This window comes from Wickerhamomyces ciferrii, contig 00014 (assembly GCF_000313485.1).
Source record: "Wickerhamomyces ciferrii WGS project CAIF00000000 data, strain NRRL Y-1031 F-60-10, contig 00014, whole genome shotgun sequence".
Taxonomy (NCBI): domain Eukaryota; kingdom Fungi; phylum Ascomycota; class Saccharomycetes; order Phaffomycetales; family Wickerhamomycetaceae; genus Hansenula; species Hansenula ciferrii.
In genome coordinates, this window is record NW_011887726.1 from 1 (window position 1) to 26599 (window position 26599).

The following is a 26599-nucleotide window of genomic DNA, read 5'->3' on the forward strand; positions in this document are numbered from 1 at the left end:
AATAACAAAAAGCGCGGGCGGTTAGTTCAGTGGTAGAATAAGTGCCTTCCAAGCACTAGGCACGGGTTCGATTCCCGTACCGCTCATATTTTTGCTATTTTGGCATATAAATTTTTTTGAAAGTTCATTTATTGTTACAAGAGTCATTGTATTACTTTAGTTCTTTTTTTTTTGTACCAATTTTTAAATAATATATTATATAACATATGCTGTTTAAGTATATGGATAGATCTGTACATCAATGACTCGACCAATATCAAACCTGTGGAGCTCTTGCACACCGATGGTAGGGTCTAGCCTGTATACTGTTGAGACAATATTCGATTAATATTATATTATATAACACAATATGATGTCTATTGAAATTGTGGATAAATAATTAACTATAATATTATAATAATTAATATATATAGTATATATAAATAAGTTGTATTAATAAATAAGTATAAATATATAAATAATAATCAATCCGACTATTGCAAAATATCTTTTAAATTGATGTCACCAGAACCTCTTTCTAAAGGTTTTGGTTGATTTGAACTTTCTTTCCAACCAATCATAAACATTAATCTAAAAGTTAAAGGTAAATAAGTTTTACCACTTACATCATCATATTCACCATGAAATTTTTCATAAATTGCCTGTGCACTTAATAAAACTTCTTTACTTAAAATATCATTTGAAATTTTATTTGCACTATTTTCACCCATTAATTGTAAATCCTCCATTATTGTGAAAATATTTGGATAATTAATAATAATTTCCTCCACATCAATTGTAACCATATTAAATTTTGCTTGTTTTAATAGATTTGTCATATCATCAACTTTAATCATTGGTGATATACGACCCATTGATATACCATTCTTACGTTCTAATTCAGCTAATTGTAATGAAGTTCTTAATTCAAATATAGAATCTTCACAAATCATACTTGCAAGGAAAAGACCATCAGGTTTTAACAAATTATTAATTTTCACTAAAGTTTGTGGTAATTCATTAATCCAATGTAATGATAAATTTGATATTACAGCATCAAATTCATTCTTCTTCAAAAGTGGATGATTTAATTTTTCCTCATCAACAACAATTTTATTTACTTTCAATTCTCTATTATAATCTTCATCATCCCATCTATGCAGCATTTTGTCACTTCCATCAACCATTAAAATTTCATCAATTTTATCTCGTACAAGTTGTCTATCTTGTTCTAATGATGCATCTTCAGCTTTATCACATAATGCCAATTCGAAATTCCCGGAATGACAACCAAGATCTAGTACTTTGGGCATTCTCCTCTTGATGAATGCCAATCTCTCAATTGTTTTCAAAGCAGCTTGATCTCTTAAATATTCGACATTTTCAGATTTGGATAATTGTGCCATATGATCTCTTTGGGTTAGTTTGACAGATCTATTGAACACTTCATATGGTTTACTAGCATAGAATCTCCGGGGAACAATTGGTCCTGGTAATTTGACCAATGTATTCCTGATCAATTGACTCATTTCTTGATATCTATTTCCTTTATCCAATCTCTTCTGACTCCTTGTGGTGATGGTGCTCTTTCAAAAGTGGTGAAGTTGTTTAAATTTATTCCCGATGAAAAAAAAAATACAAAAGCTCTAAAAATCATTTTGTATGGGGAATCTATCAAACAATAAAAACATCACCAGAATTAGCCGCCAACAAAACTAGGAATGCTGCTTCTCAATTCAATACGGCAGGCGCTCAGACTAGGAAATAGACTGCCAGCTAGCCTACCAGTGGTTGTGCCCAAGAGAAACGCACTCAGAAACAAGCTACGGCCCATCCCACAGGAACAAGATGAAGGTAAACATGAGATCCAGGTCAAAGCAGGTCCTTTGTACGACTTGGTCAGACCCAGTTCAGTCAACAGGTTCCCAAGAGACAGTGCTGGTAATGTGTTGCTAGGGATTAAAGCAGTTCATGATTCAAATGCTTACAAGAGAGATTTCAGAATAACTGAATATTTCTATAAACTTCAAAGGAAATTGGAAAATTACAGACCGTTGTATTCAAGAGATTATTTCCATTTGAAAGATTTTTTGGAGAATGTTAATGTTCAATTGGGTCCTGGGGGTCATGAATTATTGCTCAACTTGATGGTTTATATTGTGGAAAATAACCCAAATCATATCATTGATAAGGCAATATTAATTGAATTGTCCAAAGCTTTCATATCCAAAGATTTGAAACTAGAGTTTAGACTATTGGTCAATTATAAATTAGTATTGGAGATGCTAGAATCAAGGCGTTATTTTGACAAGTTAAACCCAAAGGATATTTTACAAATTGTTTATAAACCATTCATAACACCAATGAAAAAATCAAATTATTTAACAAGGGTTCAAACTATAGAAAATGCTTTAAAATTCATTGATATGAATTCAATGGAGAATTATCAACATGAAAAATATCTCAAGACATTGAAACAAGATCTTGTGGATACATTAACCATGTCTATAGAGACCATGGATCTTGAAAAAATTGATTCATTTTGGGAGATCTTAACAACAAATTATACTAAAATTTCACCTGAAGAGTTCCATAATTTGTTTAATGCTTCATTACAATCTTCAGAATATGAAATGATTTTAAGATTATTATCAACTGGGAAGTTTGCCTCAATGGCTCAAGGAATTTCTCAATTGCAAAAAATTCAGTTGGCAAGATTATATGCTTCAAAAGGTGATATTGATGGTTTTTTCAAAGTGTTCAAATATGATAAAACTAGTAATACCCCATTGGAAAAATCACAAATTGTGGAAGTTTTCTATAATTGTGATTTACCAATCCATGATATTTTCAAATTGGTAAATTATTTATCCAATAAAGAAGAAAATTTGGTGACTCGTGATTATGAATTTTTAGTTAAATGGATAAAAGAACCATTAATCAACTTACCCAAATTACAAGTATTAGATGTTATCGAATCATTTGATTTTTCAATCATTGAAAATTCGGAATTGAATGATAACGTCAAGACATTATACATGAATTTATACCTCAAGGCTATAACTAAATTAACAAATTCATCAGGTGTTATAGATGCTTATTGTCAATTACCATTAGCTTTAGCAAACTTAGAAACTTTCCAAATAATTTTAAACTCATTCTCTGCAAATCCAATGAATCATCCAGAAACTTCAAGTGAAATTTTCAGATTTGCTCATAATTATTGTAAATTACAATTCACATCAAAAGAATATGCAATATTAATTAATAATTGTTTTAATTTGAAAAGAGATGATTTTGATTTAAAACAATTGGTTTATTATTTATATAATTATTTTACAAAACTTAAAACCACAACTTTAGATAACAAGATTTATGAATTAATCCATATAGAATCAATAGATAGTGATGTGAGAGATTTAAAAGATAATTCATTAAGAAGATCAAGATATACAAAATATGAAGAAATTGCCAAAATTTTATTAGCTCATGATAAAGAAATTCTAATGGATCCAATTGATTTATTAGATTCATTAAGATCAAAAGATGTGATTAATTCAATGCATTTTAATGATTTTGATCCTAAAAAAATGAGTATAGATGAATATTTTGAATATTATTATGATCCTATTGATAAAAAACATCAAAACCCTTACGATTCCAGAGACTCAAATCAATTAAGGAAAAGACATGATTTATATTACAATTCTGTTGAAGAATGATCTACAGAAAGAAACTGTATCAATATTTACAAAAATATTTGATAGAACAATTAAATGAGCATTATTATATTAAATTATAAGTATTTCATCCACTTTATGTAATTTATGATCTTTACTCCAATCAGTATCAACTATAATTTTTAATGAAGTTTCAATCTTAGTTTTCAATGGATCATCCATTGAAGTTAACAACTTTTCATTATAATAATTAAATAATTCCTCACTAGCTAACACACGAGCTCTTGCAATTGGATGATTCACAGTTAACCAACATAATCTTTTTAAAGACTCTTCAAGTCCCATAAGTGATAATTGACCAAATATTTTGATTGATGTACTTAATCTAGTAATACTATTAGTATTTAAATGTAAATTATAAATACGGACATAAAGACCTTTCAATGGAAAAATTTCTGGTATTGAGATATTTGCTTCTAAGATTCTTGACCAAAATTGTAATCCAACAAGAATTGTCTTGTTTAATCTTTGAGATTTGGAGCTAGTACCTTTTAACTTTTCGGGTTCTAATTTAATAACTGATGCTAACTGTAATAATACTTCTTTTTGATCTAGATCATTTAATGAAGAATAAAACTTTAAGAATGTTTTTAAAGTGGAAACAATTAATGAATCTGTTGCCTTCAATGCACCACAACTAAATATATAACCTCTCCAAAATTCAACACTTATCTCTCTTTCCTTGAAATAATGAGATTTAAAAATCTCAAGCAAATTACTGAAATATTCATCTAAAGATCTTGTTTCTAATGTTTCTTTCCCTAAGAATTTATTCAATAATTTAAAACTTTCATATCTAGTTTTATCAATTGGTTCACCTGAAATTCTTAATAATCTATGTTCAACATGTACACGAAGATTCTGATCAAGGAATTTTTCAATATTTGAATTAATTAATTGAATATTGGCAGATCTTATCTTATTACCAACATCACCATGTTCAGAAATTGTATAATCATCTAATTGTTCAATCAAAATTATCAATGAATCCTTTGATAACTCTCCACCTTTTACAAGATATTGAGAAACTGATTTTATGATTAATGATCTTGTATCAGCATCAATACCACTTGATAATAAATTCAAGACATCTCCCGATTTTTGATTAAAATCTGGTAATAGACCAACATTAGCAGCTGTATTCTTATTATTGTTTTTCATATAGTAAATCCATTTGGACCAATATTCAGGACTTAATGATAAATTTGAAGCTAATTGTACTAGTTGTTTTCTAATATCTTCATGTTCTATTCTTATAGCATTGAATAAATTTTCAAAATCATTTTCTAAAGGTTCATAACCTAAGGATAATAATGTCCCAAATAATGAAAGATAAGATGATATGACAAAAACAAGATCTTTATGATGATTAATCTTAACATCTTGAAATTTTGGTATTAACGCTTGATTATGGCTGGTAGATTTTGATAGTGGTAGAATTTCAGAAAGAACAATAAAGGTATTAAATCTGCTTTTAGGTGTTTCAATATGTTCTGAAATTATTTCATCAATTTCTGATTGTGTAGAGTCTCCAAGTAATATTTTAAGTCCCTTTGAACTTAACTTAACAAGATCATAATCAACATTATAAACATTTGAAGATAAAAATTTGATAAATTTTTGTTTTAATGATGGGAACAATTTTAAAATGTTGGATGGTATATCAAAATATGATTTATCAATAGATCCAAGATCAACATAATCCAAAATTTCAATACTTTTGATATTTTTTGCTGAGTTTTCTTCATTTGGATAGAATTCATTCCATATTTTATTACCATAACGACCAATTAATTCTTGTAATGCAGCAGTAGATGAACGTCTAATCATGATTTCTTTATCAAAACAAGCAACTAATAATAAATTAAGGAAAATAGAGTGTGCAATTTTCAAATCAACATCTTTGTTATATTTGAATAATGACCAACAAATAAAATTTGAAGCATCACGGATATTTGATCCTGCGACAAATGTGATTCTTGATTGTTGGAAGAATAATGTCTTGGAAAGAATATGTTCAATTTCTTTGAAATCACCAAAATCTATGATTGAAAGTCTTAAAAACTCTGCAATGGTTAAAAGATATGTATGAAGTTTATCTGAATTTATTGTTTCAAAAGATTCTTTTAATAGTTCAATAATAGATTCTATAATATCCATCACTATTTCAATACCCATACAAGTATCTAAAATCTTGACAATTTTCACAAATTTTCTAGCAATTAAAAATCTTGTTTCAGTGTTTTTACTTGCAAAATTGTCTAAGAAGAAGGAAATTATATCTTCAATTTGATCATAATCATCAATATCGACTAGATAAGTCACAATCTTGGAATAAATTTTGATGATCATATCCAAAGACCCTTCATTTCCTTCATTAGATTTCAAGAATTCTGTTAATTGGGGTAATATTGGTTTAAATAACATATTCGAATCTTTTTGTAGTGCTAGATTTAAGGTTTGTAGATAGCCAAATTGTTCAGTCAATGAAGCTTTATTATAATTTGATGTGATTAATTGAATAAACTTATGGAACTGCTCTTCACTATCAGATCTCATTATCAATGATGCTAATACCCTTGATCCTAATGGTTGTAATGGTCCTGCATTTTTGGAATATTTCAACCCGATATCAAAAATTTCTTCTTTACTATCTTTTCTCAATGTATCTAGCTTAAATGGAGCTATACAAAGCACTGATAACCAACAGAGTAGCAAATATTCTTCATGCCAATGTTTCTCGTATGAATCTGTAAACTTTGATAAAATTGTGGGTATAAGACTAATATCAGTCTTCATAAAGTTCAACATTTTCTTACTCGATACGACCTTCCCAAATGTATAAAATACCTCTGTAGTCCATTTATCACCTTGATCAATATATAGAGCTAGCAGTGAATCAACATAGTTCTTCAAATGTTTATCAAGAAGTTGAGGACATGGTAAGAATTGATTGATACTGTTCACTAAACTTGAGACGTTTGATTGTTGTGATTTGGAATTTAGCTCTATTTGATTTGTTATTTCTTGGTGAAGCTCATTGGCAATCTTAGCAACTCGTATCTCATCAGCCTCCATTGTGTCTGCGAAAGTACTTTATTTATTTAACTTTTCCAAAATCTCTTAGAATGTCAACCTTTTCTTGATATAATGGATATAATTTTTATTCGACGTGTTTACGTTTCGCGTCCCCTACCGTGCTCTATTACATAATACATATAGAATATTATAGCCAAAATTTACTAGTAAAACTACAAAAATCAGTCCCAATTTCCCAATTAAATAAGCCAAATCTCCAAAAGTGAGAATGGATACAGAATCTATTATAACAAGTGCCCTTTAAATAAATCAATACTATTGTACAATGTGAAAAAATGCAGTATATACCCAATCGAAATTATAAAACCCATTAACAAAATCATTAACCAGTAGATCTTTGAACAATTTAATCAGTGAATCCGTTCCATTTGGATTCACCAGCTTCTTCCTTTTTATCACCTTCAACAGCTTCTTCTGTTGCTTCATCAGCTTCTTCTTCGTCTTCTTTTTGTTCAGATTTACTTTCCTTATCTTCTGAATTATCTTCAGTACGAGCTCTCTTTGATGATCTTTCTTCATCTTCTGGAGGTGGAACAAACCATGGAATTTTACCTCTGTTGAAATCATTGATAACTAATTTAGCAATACCTTGTTCATCTGGTTCACCACCTTTCAATAATCTACCATGTTTTCTAGCTAATAATTCAATAAATTCAGTACTATTTTTCCATCCAGAAATTTCATAAGTTCTTTCCAAATGTTGTCTTTTACATCTATTCAGCACACCTGGAATATATTGTTCTGCATGTGTAACATGTTCAACTCTAACAACACCTCTAAAAAGAATATCTTCTTCTGAATCTTTTGATGAAGGTGGAACAATACCTGGACAATCAATTAAGAAAATTTTCTTCATTAATGTAATATATTGCCAAACTTTAGTTTCACCTGGAATAGGAGCCACGGTACAGACCTTCTTTCTTCTTAATGTGTTAATAATACTTGATTTACCAGTATTTGGATAACCAATAAAACCAACAGAAATTTGTTTACGATCTGGATGTAAAACGGAAAATTGACGCAATAATTGAATCAATGAACCTTTACCAAATGAATTGGTAATTGAAGCATGGAATGCTAAAGTTGGATGATCTTTTGATAAATGTTTAACCCAAGCAGCCTAAAAAAATAAAATTGTTAGTTTATCATTCAAAAAATGATATCATCACAAGCCAATCAAATATTTTTTCCATGTCATTTAAGCCAAATTTAGATCTTTTGTTTCAAAATCTTCTCTCCAAATCTTGATGTAACTATATAAACTATAAAAAAGGTATTAAAATATGAGGTTCTTTACTACGAACATCATCCAGAAAAATTTCACATAAAGTGATTCCGAGTTCAACTCATAAGATCCTCCGTAATCCTATTTGAATACATCAAAACGATGATTCAAGATCTGAAAACACAAAACGTGAATTCAGGAAGCGAAATACTATTGTTCTTCCAAAGTTGTAACAGACAATTTTGTAGATAATATAAAAGAAAAATGTCCTGACAAAAAACTTTGGGTTCAAGATTTGGTAAAGAAATAAAAATGAAACAGTAATGAATCCAAATGCGCTTATGACACTATAATATTATGATTGTTAGTAATATGATAATTTTCTTTAACTTACGGCAACCCAAGTTGGAACTAAATCACACTTGTTTAAAACAAAAATCAAATGTTTATGAGCAGCTTCTTTTTTAATATATTGTTCAACAGATTCACATCTTGTACCTAAAGGATCTCTAGCATCTAAAACATGAATAACAACATCTGAAGAATCAATAACTTTATATAATTCATTCCAAATACGTTTGGATTGACCTTTATGGAAAATAGCTTCTTTAGCTTCAGCAGTCCAACCATCAGTATCAACATTACCCATCAAACCTAAAGTTGAATCAAGTTCTTTCTTTTCATCAAATTTTGTTTGATCTTTATCAGTAATATCAGCTAATTCTTCTAAAGATGAAACAGCCATTCTTGGTCTTTTACGTTGAGCTTTTGGACCAAATGTACTTTCGTAAGATTCAGTTTCCAAAATCTTACTTGTTGGAGATTCTGTAGTATCTTTTTCATCTAATAATGACATTGGTAATTTATTTCTTCTTAATAAAAATTGATAAGAATCTTGTTTTTTTTCACCAAGAGCATCTCTAAAATGTGTTAGGGCATCTTGTGAAATAACTCTTGTATTACCAAACCAACGACGATTTGGATCAACTCTTGCAGTTGGTAATTTTGTATCTTGTAAATCAGCAGCTTTAATAATTTCACCTTTTTTATTACGAATAGCACGACCTTTTTTGTACATATTCAAATGATTAACTTTTTTAGCATCACGGTAAAAATTTTCACCTTTAACTCGAAGGTTACCATCTCTAACATCATTTTCACGAACTCTACGTTCTTTTTCCTTCTTTTGTGTACCCATCTTGATTGATTATATGTGATAAATGAGGGACAATTCCTAGTTGTTGAATGAAAACAATTAGAAATAGTTCACTATCTTAACTAAAAAAATTTTGTAAAAGAAATCTTTACTATAAAAAAAATTTTTTTTATTTTTCATTGTGGGATTTCTAAAAATGGTAAGTTACGAGGTGGTTATATCCGATGGTCTGCGATGAGCCCTCGGAAATATAACCTCAGGTATAGATAGAATTTCGCTGACTGGTTTTCCAGAAATATACGGTGCTCTTGTAAATTTCTACGTTTATACCATTCATTATAATATATGTACATTAAACTACGATCTATTCAGAAAATGCTAGAAAGGACACCTTCAAGTTTAGCATCATGTTTTTGTTTCAAACTAGCAGGAGCATCGGCTCTTGTTGAGGTGACTTTTCTTTGTTCGAAAGTTCTTCTTGGTTCATCATCATCTTTTGAACTCTGATCTTTCTTTTTATTTTTAATATTTTCAATCATCTTTGATTTTTCAATATTTCTAATAAATGTCTTGTTTAATTTATTGGCTTGAGAAATTTCCATTTGTAATTTAGATTGTCTTGCTTCATTTTCTGCTGAAATTTGAGCAGTCAAATCAGCCCATTTGAAACCTGATAAATATTTAACATTCATTATATCATCATAATAGAAATTTCCCTTTTTACCACCAAGTTTATTACCATTCAATGTATCAGCACACATCTTAGCATCTTTCTTTCTAATGAATTCAGCCCAACCTTCTTCATACTTTATTTTCTTATTACCACCTTGTACTAAACGTTGTTTATATTTATGTTGTTGTTCTTTCTTCAAAAATAATCTATCAACTTCACCAAATCTAGTCAAGATTTGTCTCATTTTAGCAGGTTTCATATATGGAGGAATTTTAGAAAGATAAACAACACCAGTTTTACCTTTTGGCTTTTTGGTTTTCAATTTATGTAATTTTGATTTTCTAAATAATTCATTTATATTTTTTTGTTCATCTGAACCTGATGATTTATTAGTTGTTGATTCATTTGATTCTTCTTCATCTGATAGCATATCATCATCTTCATCGTCATCATTATCATTAAAAGCATCAAATGTACTCTTTTTAGATGTTGTTTTCTTTGTGTCAATTTCCTCATCTTCTGATTCGGAATCATCGAGTCTTGTTGGTTTAGTATTAAGTTCGTCTTCTGATCCCACACTTCTCAAATCTTCATTTTCATCATCACTATCCTCTATGAATTTATCCATCTTGGTACTCTGTGTGTCTTAGTTCTAGTTTGGTTATTTACGTTCCTTTAAAATTCTATGAGAAAGATCTAGAATTATAATAAATTAAATTTTCATATACACTATAAAAAAAAATTATAAGCATCTCCGGTAAGGGCACTACATCAACACTGTATAACCAATTTTAAACCAACTTTAAAGCGGTTTAAAGCACTTTCGAATTGAAATGTCTTAGTTAAAACGGGTTGCAATGAGATCTTCAATTTCTTGAGTTATCGTTTGACGTTCAATATTCTGATCAAATGCTGAATATTCTCCATTCTTCATCAAATCTTCACCACCACCATTAAACTGTCTTTTATGAAGCATCACTTTTGTTGTAAGTCTATAGATCCGATTGGAAAGCCTATAATACCCCCTAGCATATATCATTGTCATTATTAAAGTGGAAATACTAAAATTTCGTGTCAGAATTATCCAAGATATACTAGTTAATATGAAAGTTTGGTATCAAAAACATACAATGAAATACAAGTGATGATAACACAAGCTAATGAAACCCAGATTAAAAAATCAGTCATATCAATAACAGAAATAACATCACCAGACTGAGAAATTATAAACATATCTTTTGAAGCCTTTAGCAGAACAAACGTTATAATTGTAAGAATCATTGCAATGAGTTGGATGATAACCGACCAGATATTAGCCAGATAAGACCATTTATTTGGAACAATAGCAGAACCTCTAACGAAAAGACAAAACCCACAAAAACACTAGAGAAGGAATGTTAGTATACTCCAATATACTAGAGACTATAAGAAAAGACATACCAGAAACATAAAATAAAATGTTTGAATAACACAAATACTTGGTCTTCCATTGACAGTTTCAAAAGGTAAAGTAATGAAAATAAGACAATATTCACCAATCAATGCAATCATATAGACATTAGAAATAATTTTGAAGCTTTTAGTTGAATACAACAGTTCAATATCTTTAATCAATCCATTTCTTTCAGATGAAAATATGATCTCATCTCTTTGATCTGGTTTCATTCCATAATATGACTGGACTGGCAAATTTTCAAAAACTGATTTTGAAGGTTCTCTTGGTAATAAATCTGGGGAATCAGGTTCTTGGTCCATTATGAATTAGTGTTATCTTTGGATTCAGCTTGACATTATTGATATTTATTGATGTTAATCTGAGAAATTTTCCTAAATAATATGAAATGTTGATACTTTTTTGTTTTTGTGTAACGTCTTAAAATTTTCCAAAATGTATGCAAAAACAGAAACATACTCCTCTCACCATGATAACAATTGGCATAAAGGATTATATGGTACATTCTTAAGAATGATTATGAATTAATGACCATCTATTATTTTTGTAAACTATACTCATGAATATAACATTATACCTTAATTTTAGGAATCGGAGGTAATAAAGGTTTGTTAGATCCTGTTAATTGAGAATGAACACCACGTTCAATCTTACAAATTAAGCTTTCAGACCTTATAACACCTTCACTAATCCAAATCCCCCATGATCCCATCATATTTGCCATCAAGATATCTGTAAATAATCGATCTCCAATCACGGCGACTTCTTCAGGATCTGATACAATCTTATTTTGAATGAAATAATCCATAATTTCAGTATGACAGCCCGGTTTCTTTGTTGTATGTCTAAGTACTGATACGCCAGTTCTTTCCTCCAAGATCTTTGCTTGTTCATGGTGTTTATCATCATTTGTACCAGCAGAGTTACTAACGATTAAAAGACTAGCATCGGGATATTGTTTACGTAGTCTAGCCCAAGTTTCCTGCTAAAAGTTAGTAATAGAACATATTGTAGCAGTAACACTAAAAGCAACATACTTCATACGCTGGCCATACTTTGTCATCATGAGCTTTAGCAAAACAGTTATCCTTATCCAACACAATGGCTCTAATATTTGGTTTATGATTCGGAAATACTAGAGGTATAGGAAGCTTGTCAAATGAAGACACTGTGAGATGAGGAATGCAATAACTTGGACTAAAGAGCAGCCTGAACACGTTCAAAGTAGCACTGACGTTCATTATCAAAAGCTTTTCAATTCTCTTCTTGTACTTGTTGATCTTTGATCTTGTCTTTGTTAGCACTGAGCTTTCCCATAGTTAAGCAAAAAAAAATCAAAACATGCTCTGCCAACGACCCGTGTCAGTGAATTTTAAGTGGAAGCAATAGTGAAATTTGTGAATCAAAGTGTGTTTCTACGCGTTTTAATCTGGAATTTTGAGTGATTGGTATAATATGAGTTGAATATTTCAGTAGAATATATAAAAAGAACCTATTTCCAACGCATTTCCGGATAAATCTCTGTTTAATCTCTACAATTCAACTTTCGATGAGCCGGTTTCCACACGCAAATTCGCTAACAGTCAAAAAAAAATCTGTCCGAAAATGGTCAACATTTTTACTCACATTTGATAAACTCATCACAGTTTGAAGTCCGCTTAGGGTCAGTGTGCTTTTAGGGTTCAAAGGATAGGAGAACAGGACATCAAGGCTCAAGAGCTTTCACCCGCTATAGAGATCTCCATAAATAGAGCAAATTTAAACAGGTTTAGAGAAAGTCCGCTTCATTTATACAAACGATGAGTTCTTCCACTTCAGCTCCACCAACAAAATCAAGACGTCAATTCAATAAACCTAGAAGACCAGAGAATCAACAAAACAAAAATCAAAAAAATGGTTCATGGAAACGTACTTTTGCTAGAGATGGTCCTAAAGCAGATGAAGATGAAGATTTAGATGAAACTGAACAATGTGTCATTTGTGCTAATAAGATTGAAGTCGCTGCAAAATCCGGTTGTAATCATGTTACATGTCATGTTTGTACTTTCCGTCAAAGGGCTTTATATGATAAGAAATCATGTTTGGTTTGTAGAACTGAAAATTCAAAATTGATATTCACTGAAAATGTTTCTAAACAATTTAATGAGTTTTCAAATGGTGATTTTGTTAAATTTGATGAAAAATTTGGTATTGAATTTACTTCCCAATTTGCTGCTGATTTAACTTTAGGTTTATTACAAAATAAATGTTTATTATGTGATGAAATATTTCAAAATTTTAATCAATTAGAAGAACATGTTAAAGATGATCATGAAAGATTTTTCTGTACAATTTGTTCAACAAATAAAAAGGCATTTCCAACAGAATTCAAAATATATAGTGCTAAACAATTACAAAATCATCAAACAAGAGGTGATGAAAAGGGATTTGATGGTCATCCAGCGTGTCGTTTTTGTAAAGGGAAAAGATTTTACTCTGAAGATGAATTATTAATCCATATGAGAGAACGTCATGAAAGATGTCATGTTTGTGATCAATTAGATTCTTCAAATCCTCAATATTTTAAAAATTATCCAGCTTTAGAAGATCATTTCAGAAGTGATCATTACATTTGTAATGTTCAAGCATGTCTTGATAAGAAATTTGTTGTTTTTGGAGATGAATTTGAATTACAAGCTCATATGATTAGTGAACATGGTGGTGTATTTGGTACTAATATGGTGGTGGGTGCTAACTTTAGAGAAACCAATAATAATAGATATCATTCACAATTATCAACATTTCGTCCTGTTAATAATAATAGAAATAATAACAATAATCAAAGTAATAACAATAATAGAAATAATAATGGTGGATCATCACAGGATCAAAACGATTCAATTGAAACTAAACGTATGCGTCTTGAAGAAAGAGCAAGACATTATTTAAATTATTCCACAAATGAATTCAAAGAATTTCAAGATTTGAATCAACTTTTCAAAAATCATGAATTATCATCATCACAATTATTATTATCATATCAAGCATTATTTAAATCAAATCCAGAAAATGATGTTTATTTATTATTATTTGAATTATCTGAATTATATCCACAAAAATCCCCAGAACGGTTAGAATTATCCAAGATTGTTAAAGATCATGAAAATCGTAATAAAGATATAATGGACTTCCCAGCATTACCAGGTTCTTCAAATTCATTAAATGTTTTTGGTGCTTCATGGGGTGCTGGTGGTTCAGGTTCAAGATCAAACTCAAATTCAAATCTTTCCAAAACAAAGAAAAAGGCATCATTAGATGATCAATTTCCTGCATTACCTTCAAGTTCATCAGTCCCAACATATACCCCTGCACAAACAAATGTAAGGTATAGAACTGTTTTAAAACCAAAAACTAAGACACAAGTTACAATCAATTCAACTCCATCAAACTATGTACCAAATTATTTAGCACCAAAACCAAAAACATCAACACCTCCAACATCAAGAGCTACACAAAAACCAAAATTAAATGATTCACAATTTCCTGCTTTACCAAGTGCTGCACCAAAGAAAGTTATACCGAGAGTTAATCCTGTCCCTGCTGGTAATGGTGCTTGGGATGTTGGATCAAGTTCAAATCCATCATCAAGTGCTTCATCATCATTAAACCTAAATGAATTGGGTAATGCTTTACCAACAAATAATGGGAATGGTGGTAAGAAAAATAAAAAGAAGAAACAAATTTTATTTTCAATGGGTGGTAATTAGATCCTTGTAAACTCACATATATACTAATATAAACTTACATCAATATAGATATCCATAACTCATTAAATGTGAATTTTGTATATATAGAAATTTAGCATATCTTAGTATTAATTAATGTAATGGTAATAATGTTTGTTCAGTTAATGCTTGTCTACATAATGGACATTCTGGATGTTCACGACTCCAATCTAATATACATGACCAGCAAAAAACATGACCACATGGTGCACAACTTGGATTAATCATGTATGAAAGACAAAGCATACATTTTCTTGAATTTTCCGGGATGTATGGTAATAATTTTGGATTTGAAAGATCAATATTTTCATAATCTTTTACGTCTGGTACATGGGTAAGTATTCCTTCATCTTTAGTTTTCTCGTTTGATTCATCTTGTGTTGTATTTGATGATAACAAATCTGTTAATTTATTTATACTTTTGAATAAAATTTGTGAAAAGATTATACCACCTAATAATTCATAACCTCCACTTGATACACCTTCTTCTGTTTTAATTTTATGGCCAAATGCATATCTTAAACCAAATATTCTTTTGGATAATTGATAATATGATCCTGTTAAATAAAAAATGGCTAAATGTGCATTGATTAATGAATCCATAACTGATGAATATGAAATGTTAGATAATTTATTCCTCCATGAATTTTCTTCTTTTAATGTAGCATTATCATCTGTTTTGAATTGTCTTCTAAGAAATTTTGATATGAAATATGGTAATATAGCATAAGATAAAATAAATCCCAACCTTCTTAACAATTTGGGTATTTTCCTACCATTTCTTGAAACATAAATTAAATCAGTATATTCCTCTCCTAATGTTCTTGATCCAGCTAATGTAGTCAATGCTAAATATAAGAATTTTGCCAAAACGGTGATTTCTTCTGGATGAGTATGTATAAATCTTTGACCCGTGAATATCTGTATAGTATCTTGTATCTTTTGTCTTAATGTACTTTCAAAATATGAATCCTTTTGGTGAGCTCGTACTTTTCATTAATTTGTTAGTAAACATAATACAAAAATTAGCCTAACTCTATACTCACCTATACTTGGAGCATCTGCGAAAGGAAGTTGATGGTTTCGCTCTTTTGTGACCTTCTTAGTACTCTTCTCACTCATATTTCCATATAATCAATAACAATTTGGCTTGATCCTAATTTTGTAGTTGTCAATTGTTGACTACTGTTTATCAAAAGCCTTTTCCCCAGTATATAATCAACATTTTTCGAAAAGGTCCGAAAAATAGTTGTAAAATACCCGTATTAGGAAATTGGCTATTTTCGGAATGAGCATATAAGGAATTACAATTAACTACGTATAAAATGTGATTTTGAAATAATTAAAAATTAATTGATTAAATTACGTTGAATATACATGGGCAATTGTCTTTTTTATTTTGGTCCATCATTATTCTCAATAACATTGAACAAAAAATCATCTATGAACTGATTACCTAAACCTGTATTTGAAATGTTATTCAATGATGATAAATCTTTTATCAAATCATCTGAATGATAACGATCCGAAGAGCTTGATGAGTTAGATGGTGAAATACCAAGGTTTTGATGAGGTGTTGGTCTTGATGTACGAACTGAACTTTCTTGGAAACTATCAAATTTTGGAAATAACCAATCTTCAAATCTTTGATTTGTATTTGAACTGAACATTTTATTTGTATTTGATCCCATAAGGTTAGTTATATCAACTTCAACACCTTGGCTTGGTTGTGGTTGTGGTTGTGGTTGACTGAATCGTGCTTCTGGAAGTTGTTGTGTAGGTATTGGTTGAGGTAATGTTGGTTGTGGATTAACTGGTAGTTGATTAATTTGCTGCTGTTGTTGTTGGTGTTGAATTATAGGTGCCTGAAAGTTTTGTTGATATGGTGTTGGAGTTGAATTTTGAGGTTGAGAATATGAGAGATTACTATGAATATTCCCTTGTGGTGGAAATTGACCTGGGTATGGTATGGTATTAGGTTGTGATTGTGCCTGTTGTGGGAGAGGTTGTTGTGGTAAAGGTTTAAATTGTGGGTGAAGCTGGTGTTGCTGTTGTTGATATTGTTCTTGATGTTGTTGTTGCTGTTGTTGTTGTCTTCTTGCAGATTCTTGAACAGTAATGTGACGATGAACTTTCGTAGCGTCCAACATATTGGCTAAAATTTCTGAATATCTTTTTGGTGTTGGATCAATTTCACCATAATATGCCAATATCTTAATAACTGATTTCATTGAACTCACACAAACAACTTTTGAACTCTCTGGGGCTTGAGCCTTATCTTGATCGTTTCCATAAAATTCATCATTAATATCTTGAGATTGTAATAATAAGACCAATCCTAGCATTGCACCAGCATGTAATAATGAAGATGTCACTGTATAAGCCTTTAATGGATTTGATTTGTTATTAAAATGATATTCAACAAGCTTGATTAATAGAGTGGATGCTTTTATACAGGATTGGTAAAAATTCATCAATTTAGCAAAATTTTTGGATTTTTCATCAAATTTTATGAATTTCAACTTGATTAATATGACAAAGAAAAAAAAAGGTCTTGAAAGTAATATAACACTGTTTAAGTGATTAACATGAACCAATAATAATCCTGAATTATTATCATAATTATTACCATTTCTAAAATCTAAATTTTTCCCAATAGAACTATTAATTGTGAAATTCTTCATTTCCACTGCTAATTTCAATGCATTCTTCATACCAATTGATGGGTTATAATAAACTTTTGATAAAATCTTCCCAGAAAGGTTACTCACTTTAAGCATCTCATTTTGTAAATCATCAATATGGATTAATGAATCTTTATCATCCCATTCCAAATCACTAATAGTCAATGATCTACCAAGATGAGTTGAGCTGGCCCTATCCATGATGTATAAACTTCTAAAAAGTTTTCTTCTATGTAAAGCGTATCCAGGTTCTTTATAAGCATCGTTGACATATTTCCTATGCATACCTAAACCTTGAGCATACCGTATTGAAATACCTAAATTGATCCATGATGAATTTCTGGTCATACTTAATTCGTCATAAAAACACATTAACAAATGAGCTTCAACTAACCATAAATTACAATCACTTTGATGTTCATGTAATATTTTCAAAGCTTTGTGATAGTATAGTTGAGGTTGAACGAAATGTTCACGTGAGAATTTTGAAAGATTTCTTCTCAATTCAATATCCCAATATAAAGATCCAATAGCCAAAATTAAATAAAGTAAGCATAAATGTTGAGGTTTAGCATTTTGGGGATTTTCAAAAGTTTTTTTGTAAATCTCTTGATCAAAGAAATCATCATTGAGAACATAAATTATTTCACTAACATTAGTTTTGAACAATTGTACTAAATAATCTGCATATTGTTTCTCTGGTAATTTGACAGAAACACCAACATCTCTTGGTGTCAAAGAATCAACAATACTAAATCTTTCTGGGTCATGGGTAAATTTTGACACACCTAAAATTTTGGAAAAAACTCTTCGACATTGTGCTAAGAAAGGACCTGGTGATGATTCACCAATATAACGTAAATGACCAGTTGTATCGTAAAGCAGTCTTGAGTTCAATCCTTCTTCTTCTGGTACTAAAGTTATATCTTCATTCTTATTCTCTTGATCTCCTGATTCTTCTACTGCATCTTCAGTTGATTCAACATCTATTGGGAAGTGGAATAAAGGTTGAAGTGAAGGTGGTATCACGTTGGGCCTTTGACTACCTTCTTCCTTGATGTTGACTTTGTTATATTGTACTTTCTTTGCACCATGTTGATCATCGTTATGGACTTCTGATGATTTTCTTGAAGGTTTCAAATTCCGCTTATCGACACCTGTATAAGTACAATCAAAATTCTTTTGAGTACAAAGACCACATGGTAAATCACCATTACACTTTTGTTTTCTTCTCTTACATGAATCACAAGCTTTTGCAACTTTTTTCCTTCTTTCTGGGGGTATTATTCTTGATTTCTTGTTTCTCAATGCTGTAGCAGGATCTTCTAATGATGTTGGAGCTGAGAAACTCATGTTGACAATTGAACTTGTGTGTAATTAAATATTGGTTTAGGACTTTATCGACAAGAGCATCTACCAAAATTTTCCCAAGGATCCTCGATCTGTAAGTTCCAAGTGATATGATATCTTTGCTTCTGGCTAATGACAGCTGATCATAAAAGTTGAACCCTTTTTCGAATTTCAAATTATAAGGGAGTAAAAACCTATCCTCGTAACGTATTTAGTTGTTGGGGGCTCTGTTATCAAAATGAATATTATGGTCCGCTCAATTTTCAAAGGTTTGACAAAATATGTGCAGTTTCTTAAATATTGTATCCCTCCTCACTTGTTGGTATTCTAACGTTTTCCTACTAATTTATTGTTGTGAACTGGTTTTTTCAACTTTTAGCGCACCGCTGTTGACTTGGAAACGAGTAAATTTATACGATATAAGTTATAACTGAGCTCAATTTGAGGTCAAGTAACAAGTAAATTTTGATTGATTTTGAAAGTAATATGGAGATATTGTTTAGATTTAATTGACAATTATCAAGCTAATCGATATGCTTTTCCTTAATCGAATTAATGGAAACTCAGATATCAGTTAACTCTATATTGAATATAATGCCCTCGAAAGTGGTCTTGTAAATAGATATCCGGTCAATTCTTCATGAAGTTGAATAAGATCCAATATTTATTTCAATCCAATTTTAATTCTACAACTCAAATTCATAAAACAAAGTGTAATATATATTCTATAATTTACAGTTATTATATATGCCTAATATGACTTTTACAAATTTCATTAAATATTCATTAAAAAACAAGTGGTATAAGGTAAATGTTTAAATTTATGCAACTTCTTCAGCTTTTTCTTCAGCATTTTCAACCTGAGCAGTTTGAGCTTTAGAGAAAGCAGCATCTTGTGTGTATCTTCTGGTTGGAGTCCAGTTCTTTGATTGCCATGCTTTAACACCTGAAGCGTATAATTCATCAACTTCTTCTAATGACAAACCATTGGTGTGTGGAATGTTTAAGTAAACGAAAACAAAAGCGAATAAACAACATCCTAAGAAAACGTAACCGTAGTAGAAGTTAATAGCACCAGTGATGAATGGAGTGAAGAAACCAATTAAGAAACCCCATAACCAATTGGCAGCAGTAGCAAGACCCATACCCTTAGATTTGATTCTGATTGGGTATAATTCTGAGACAACAACGAAAGCAACTGGACCCCAAGTAGTGGCAAAGAAGAAAATGAAGAAACAAGCAAATGCAATCATAGCTGAACCTGCAGATTTGGATGATTCAGTGTGATCTGAGTTTGTGTATAATGCGGTAACACCGATAGTAGCATAGACAACGTAACAACAAACCATACCAGCAGCCCCGTATAATAATGAACGACGACCACCTAATTTGTTAACAGAGTAAAGAGAAAGGATAGTGGAAGCGAAATTAACAATACCTAAAACAATTGATGTTTGGAAAGAATCTGATAAACCAACAGCTTTGAAAACAGTGGTACCATAGTAGAAGAAATAATTGTTACCAGTCAATTGTTGTAAAGCTTGGATCATAATACCACACATCAATCTGTAGAAAATCTTTGGTTTACCAGTAACTAATTCTGTCCATGAAGCAGTACCAGCAGATTCTTCTTTTTGAATAGCAGCATCTAATTCTTCAACTAAAGCAAAGACTGATGGATCATCTTGTGGAACTCTGTTAGAAATAGCAATTGATCTTCTAGCATCATCTAATCTACCTTTTCTAATCAAGTAACGTGGGGATTCAGGCATAGAAATCATAGCAATGATCATTAAAATAGCCCAGAAGAAACATAAACCAAGACCAATTCTCCATTGAGCTGATGAGGTATAGTTTTTAGCACCGTAGTTGGTACAGTAACCTAAGAAAATACCGAAAGTAATCATCAATTGATATGATGAAACTAAAGCACCTCTTAAATGTTTTGGAGCAGATTCTGAGATGAATAATGGGGAAATAACACCAATGGCACCAACAGCTAAACCTGAAATGATACGACCAATGAAGTATTGGTACCATTTTGAAATTGAAGTGATTTGGACCAAAATACCGACAATGTAAATAACCATCATAATCATTAAAGCAATACGACGACCATAGATATCAGCAAATTTTGATAAGAAAATAGCACCAAAAGCACAACCAATGTTAAAAATAGAGACAATTAAACCCATACGGACTTTTGATAGATAATGTTCACCTTCAGAATTCACTTGACCGAATCTTCTAACGAAATCATCCATGTTAACGAAACCAGAAATGGTACCAGTATCCCAGCCGAAAACGAAACCACCAAAGGCAATCATAAAACATAAAGCACAAATCAAGATATAAGCTGAAGCTGGTTTTGTTGGAAGTTCTGGGGCTGATTTATCAACTTGATATTCATCAGATTCATTATGTTTTAATGAATCATTTGTTTCTGGAGTTAAAACACCAGAAGAATTAACTTGTGGAGTTTGAAGATGTTGATCATCTTCTTGATTATTTATAGCTGACATTATTGAAATGTTAATGTTTGATTAATACTTCAAATGTATAATGAAGAACTAAATTACCTACCAACATTTCGAATTTATCTGGGAATCAGGTCTATATTTATATAAATTCATGAGAATTTTTCTCTTCTGAAAAAGTCCCAGGAACAATTACTTTTTTTGTTTATGATGTGTTTTGGGTGAGACAGTTATGGGGGACTGAAACCCCATGGGACACAATTCTTTTCGAATAATTTCGTCTAAATCGAGTGATGGTTGGTTGTTCCGCATTGCTCGTTACTTTTTTTCTAGGAATTTCTGCTGCGATCATTGCTTTTTGGGCCAAAATCAGAAGTTGAAGCCTTGGTTTTTCCGGACAAATATGCGTGCAAATTTGAAGAATCTGGCGATGTTAATCCAGTTAATCCGTAGACCTAGTTGTGGGAAATAGGAAAGTATTACAAGTGTGAAGTCATCTATACTTGAATGTGTTGTATTTGTTGCTGTTGCGTTGATTAAACTACATTTCGTATTTACACAAAGAAAGTCGTTCAATAACGAATTGTTTCAGGTCAGGGTTCTTTCTTTCTTTTGGAATTATGGTGAAAATCGGACGAACGAGTTGAACTTGTGTATGTGGTCTTTTCTTTTCAACGTCGAGCGCTCCCGCAAAAACATCTTTCCAAGGAAAAACTTTTTATGTTTGTTTTGATTTTAGGTTTGGACATTTGACCCTTTTGGGACGACTTTTTGAGAGATGTCCAGTTGAAGCTGCGTCAGTGCGTCATTCTCGGATTAAATTTTCTTGCAAGTTTGTCCGAACTTTGACGAATAAAAAAAGTTATCACCAGATTAACAAGGAAAATCAGTGGAGAACGCGTTCCAATTGTTAGCTGGGCTTAATAATTTGTAATCCCCAGCCTGGACTCTGGAGAAGCTTGGAAGTTGGAAGTTGGGGAGCATTTTCAGCCAGTTAAAATTCAAATTGCAATTAAAAATAAGGAGACCGAGTAACGAATAACTTCGTATCTTGGAAACTTTTCAGACAATCTGAATACAACATTTAATTTCACACCGACAATATAACGAAGTTGGAACTTGATACGATTCGAGTAAATTATATCGTACTTTGTTCTGCTTATAACTTATAAGGGATAGGCGTTATAAAAAAGGATGGTATATTAAGGATGTAGAATTGTGATCTCGAAACTTGACAATTATAATCTTATATAGCGCCTGAAATTAAGTATAGTATACATCTATGCGACGTATATCTGCAACAAGGTACCTTTAGCGTTAGAGTAGGGTCGTACAATTACTGTTAGCTCTTAAGTAGTAGCCGGTGTATTCAAAGTTGTTGATTTTTGACTATGAAAGTTTTAGTTCGGCCTACACAGGAATTTTGCAAGCGATATAAATTTATAATTCGATCCGGAAAAACTCTCGCTGGCGGGAAAATTATTGATCGATAAGAAATTTTAAAGTTCAAATTTCGCATTCGTTGATCCAACAGTAATTTAACTAGAGGTCTATGACTCTAGAGTCTATACATCGTGTTTAAAGTGGCCTCAAGCTAATCATAAATTGCTTTTAATGAGATTTTATTAATGTTTCAAACAAAACCATCTGATGGAAACTTCGGATAGATGTAAAGAATCAATTAAGGTCTACGATCTGATCATGTCATTCATAGTATTGATGCTTATGATTCTAGAGCAAAAAATACATACGTAAGCTTTCGATATAAATACTAACAATTAGTATCCATGTAATTCAATAACCTTCATGGTAGTTAGATAAGCTATATTTATTGTATTTAACAGCTCTACTAGATTATTAACATGACAATTAAAGAAATATTCAGCTGATCAACCAGTACATCATGAGAGCTAGTAATATTTAATGATATAGCCACTGTCAGCTCATTAATTAGCTTATATCGATTTCATATGGCGCTTTAGCTGGCCGGTTTACAATTATTACCTGTATTACAAATTGTACTTAGTACGTCGTCTGCAAATTAAGTTTATATGGAGTACTATATGGTTATTATGCAATATGTTACAATTATACTGCGGTTTCGATAAGCAGATTGACCGTGAAGAATCGTTTTGTGAGTTGTATCTATAGAACTTTTGTCCTAATCAAACAACCTAAAGCTAGGTAGCTTAATATACGTACTCCATAAAGGCATAAAAGTGGGATATAGTACATAACTTCTAAGATACATTGATATATCATGAAGTTACCTCCTGACTCCTGACTGATCTGATCCTAGAGCTCTACGTAGTCCAACGTACCCTGATTTCTGATTATTCTAAGCAATCTCATGAATTCTAAATTAAGTTTGCAACGGTTATCAGACGTTTCACCTAAGAGAGCATAAAGCTAACAGCATAGCGTGCTATTTCAACATTTGGGCGTATACGGTATAAGGAAAAAAGTTTAACCTCTATAGAAGAATTTAAGGTTACAGAAAGATTCCAATTTTCAAGCTGGTGTATAATTAGCGCTCTAGGCCTCGAGGGTACATAAAGTATTCTTTTCATTCGCGTAACAGCGTTTGCTTAAAATTCGCCCATGGGGAAACGTGAAATCTCCAGCCAAATAAATTACACAACATTTTAAATGCAGGACATGTAGCTGTGGGTGTGGACACTGGAGAGACCTTTATGAAAACAAATTCTGATTCATAGATCGAACGACTTTAGCAAGCTGTTTATCGCTAAAAGTTCATATCGTGATGTAATGCTTCAATACAACTCTATCCGATCCAAGAAGAGTGAATCGTAATTACCTGAGAATAACACATCCCATCTGACTCCAGAATATAAATCATCAGTTGATTGTTTGTGTCTCAATCATAGTACCAACAGCTGTTGTAATTTTAAACAAAATTCACTTGAACAATTTTGCAAACCTTCATGTCCCGAAGTTCCGGAGTCAAAAGAAAATGTCAGACATAAAATGCGGTTTTGTCCAATGTCCGAATTTAACTTCAATTTTAATTTGTCCTGTTTAGAATTAAACCGCGTTAATCACCAGATGACGTTAATTGTTCGTTTGAACTTTAGATCTGTTTACGTTACTAAAAATTAATCCGTAATTGTTATAACAATCTATTGATCTATAATATATTATAAGTTTCATAATTCATATACACATAACTTGAATGACTAGATTTAAATTACCACAAACACATCTAGTCATCATGATTAAATAAAGGTATTAAATGTTTGTTGATTAAAAGAATCTTTTTAAGAATTTTGGAGCATCATCTGTAGTTTCTTCAGCTTGTTGAGCTTGTTGAGCAGCTGTTCTTTGTGCAGGTGGAACCCATGATGATGATTTCCATGGTAAGACTTTTTCAGCGTACATTTCATTAACTTCTTCTAAAGTCAAACCTTTAGTTTCAGCGACAAAGAAAAAGACATATAAGAATGCAAAGACCAAACAACCCAAGAAAACATAACCATAGTAGAAGTTAATAGCTGATGTGATAAATGGTGTAAAGAAACCAATTAAGAAACCCCATAACCAATTGGCAGCAGTAGCTAAACCCATAGCTTTTGATTTGATTCTAATTGGATAAGTTTCACTGATAACAACGAAAATAATTGGACCCCAAGTTGAAGCAAAGAAGAAAATGTAAATACATGCGAAAACAATCATAGCATTACCTGCACCTTTTGATGATTCAGTATGTTCTGGGTTTAAATATAATTTTGTGACACCGACAGAAGCGAAAACTGCGAAACATGCAATCATACCAGCAGCACCACCTAATAATGATTTTCTTCTACCAAATCTTTCAACAGCGTATAAACCTGCAAAAGTTGAGACGAAATTAACAATACCTAAGACAATAGCAGTTTGGAAAGAATCTTTCATACCAACAGCGTTGAAAATAGTGGTACCATAATAGAAGAAATAATTATCACCAGTCAATTGTTGTAAAGATTGTAACATAATACCCATGATAACACGATATAAAATTCTTGGTTTACCAGTAAATAATTCACCCCATGATGCAGTACCAGCAGCTTTTTCTTTATCAATACCTGCTTGGATAATTTCAACTTCACCGAAAACTGATGGATCATCAACGGAAATTTTATTTGATTTAGCAATGGAAACTTGAGCTTCTTCGATACGACCAACTTCAATTAAATAACGTGGAGATTCTGGCATTAAAGTCATACCAAAGATCATCAAAAGAGCCCAGAAGAAACATAAACCTAATGGAATTCTCCATTGAGCAGAATTGCTGTAAGTTTTAGTACCAAAATTAGTACAATAACCTAAAAAGATACCAAAAGTAATCATCAATTGATAACATGAGACCAATGTACCTCTTAAAGCTTTTGGAGCAGTTTCTGAAATTAACATTGGTGATAAAACGGCAATAGCACCAACACCAAGACCTGAAATGATACGACCAATGAAATATTGGAACCATTTGGTAGTTGAAGTGATTTGGATCAAAATACCAACGATGTAAACAACCATGACAACCATCAAACCAATACGACGACCTAATCTATCACCTAAAGGAGCTAAAAGAATACCACCGAAAGCACAACCAATGTTGAATATAGAGACAATTAAACCGACACGAACTTTTGATAAGAAATAATCACCTTCAGAATTCATTTGACCAAATCTTCTAATGAAATCGGTATGGTTAACGAAACCACCAATGGTACCTGTATCCCAACCGAAAACGAAACCACCAAAGGCAACCATCAAACATAAGATACTAATGAAGACATATTCTTTAACTGGTTTTTCTGGAATACCAGCATGATGTTGATTTTCATTTCCTTCTAAAGAGGAATTTTCTATCTTTTCATGATCATCTGAAAGAACATCAACAGGTGTTTGTTGACCTGATGTTTCAGTAGACATTTGTAATTAAAATAACTTTGTAAATTGATATAGCTTATACTATAAAGTAATTGCTGATGATAAAAGAAAA

General features: G+C 31.3%; 12 protein-coding genes across 12 annotated transcripts; 2 read left to right on the forward strand and 10 right to left on the reverse strand.

Annotated features, from left to right (window-relative positions):
* Positions 1–473: 473 nt before the first annotated feature.
* Positions 474–1508, reverse strand: BN7_798 (putative methyltransferase; the record flags this gene model as incomplete). The annotated part of the gene is made up of 1 exon (XM_011278561.1): positions 474–1508. One exon carries the CDS (start codon positions 1506–1508, stop codon positions 474–476), a length of 1035 nt encoding a protein of 344 aa, XP_011276863.1.
* Positions 1509–1700: 192 nt separating this feature from the next.
* BN7_799 (uncharacterized protein) lies at positions 1701–3701 on the forward strand (the record flags this gene model as incomplete). Its single annotated transcript, XM_011278562.1, has 1 exon — positions 1701–3701. One exon carries the CDS (start codon positions 1701–1703, stop codon positions 3699–3701), a length of 2001 nt encoding a protein of 666 aa, XP_011276864.1.
* Positions 3702–3770: 69 nt separating this feature from the next.
* Positions 3771–6797, reverse strand: CIN1 (Cin1p; the record flags this gene model as incomplete). The annotated part of the gene is made up of 1 exon (XM_011278563.1): positions 3771–6797. One exon carries the CDS (start codon positions 6795–6797, stop codon positions 3771–3773), a length of 3027 nt encoding a protein of 1008 aa, XP_011276865.1.
* A 367-nt stretch (positions 6798–7164) lies between these two features.
* On the reverse strand, positions 7165–9241 carry NOG2 (putative GTPase NOG2; the record flags this gene model as incomplete). Its single annotated transcript, XM_011278564.1, has 2 exons — positions 7165–7938; positions 8438–9241. The coding sequence occupies 2 exons, from the start codon at positions 9239–9241 to the stop codon at positions 7165–7167; spliced, it is 1578 nt and encodes a 525-aa protein (XP_011276866.1).
* Positions 9242–9567: 326 nt separating this feature from the next.
* ESF2 (RNA-binding ATPase activator ESF2) lies at positions 9568–10500 on the reverse strand (the record flags this gene model as incomplete). The annotated part of the gene is made up of 1 exon (XM_011278565.1): positions 9568–10500. The coding sequence occupies one exon, from the start codon at positions 10498–10500 to the stop codon at positions 9568–9570; it is 933 nt and encodes a 310-aa protein (XP_011276867.1).
* Positions 10501–10970: 470 nt separating this feature from the next.
* BN7_803 (uncharacterized protein) lies at positions 10971–11627 on the reverse strand (the record flags this gene model as incomplete). The annotated part of the gene is made up of 2 exons (XM_011278566.1): positions 10971–11224; positions 11351–11627. 2 exons carry the CDS (start codon positions 11625–11627, stop codon positions 10971–10973), a joined length of 531 nt encoding a protein of 176 aa, XP_011276868.1.
* A 269-nt stretch (positions 11628–11896) lies between these two features.
* On the reverse strand, positions 11897–12566 carry GEP4 (phosphatidylglycerophosphatase; the record flags this gene model as incomplete). The annotated part of the gene is made up of 2 exons (XM_011278567.1): positions 11897–12307; positions 12381–12566. The coding sequence occupies 2 exons, from the start codon at positions 12564–12566 to the stop codon at positions 11897–11899; spliced, it is 597 nt and encodes a 198-aa protein (XP_011276869.1).
* Positions 12567–13124: 558 nt separating this feature from the next.
* On the forward strand, positions 13125–15071 carry HEL2 (E3 ubiquitin-protein ligase HEL2; the record flags this gene model as incomplete). The annotated part of the gene is made up of 1 exon (XM_011278568.1): positions 13125–15071. The coding sequence occupies one exon, from the start codon at positions 13125–13127 to the stop codon at positions 15069–15071; it is 1947 nt and encodes a 648-aa protein (XP_011276870.1).
* A 111-nt stretch (positions 15072–15182) lies between these two features.
* Positions 15183–16211, reverse strand: PEX10 (ubiquitin-protein ligase peroxin 10; the record flags this gene model as incomplete). The annotated part of the gene is made up of 2 exons (XM_011278569.1): positions 15183–16072; positions 16142–16211. The coding sequence occupies 2 exons, from the start codon at positions 16209–16211 to the stop codon at positions 15183–15185; spliced, it is 960 nt and encodes a 319-aa protein (XP_011276871.1).
* A 272-nt stretch (positions 16212–16483) lies between these two features.
* On the reverse strand, positions 16484–19126 carry BN7_807 (Zn(II)2Cys6 transcription factor; the record flags this gene model as incomplete). Its single annotated transcript, XM_011278570.1, has 1 exon — positions 16484–19126. One exon carries the CDS (start codon positions 19124–19126, stop codon positions 16484–16486), a length of 2643 nt encoding a protein of 880 aa, XP_011276872.1.
* Positions 19127–19944: 818 nt separating this feature from the next.
* KHT5 (sugar porter family MFS transporter) lies at positions 19945–21645 on the reverse strand (the record flags this gene model as incomplete). Its single annotated transcript, XM_011278571.1, has 1 exon — positions 19945–21645. The coding sequence occupies one exon, from the start codon at positions 21643–21645 to the stop codon at positions 19945–19947; it is 1701 nt and encodes a 566-aa protein (XP_011276873.1).
* A 3219-nt stretch (positions 21646–24864) lies between these two features.
* Positions 24865–26529, reverse strand: HXT5 (sugar porter family MFS transporter; the record flags this gene model as incomplete). The annotated part of the gene is made up of 1 exon (XM_011278572.1): positions 24865–26529. One exon carries the CDS (start codon positions 26527–26529, stop codon positions 24865–24867), a length of 1665 nt encoding a protein of 554 aa, XP_011276874.1.
* Positions 26530–26599: the final 70 nt, after the last annotated feature.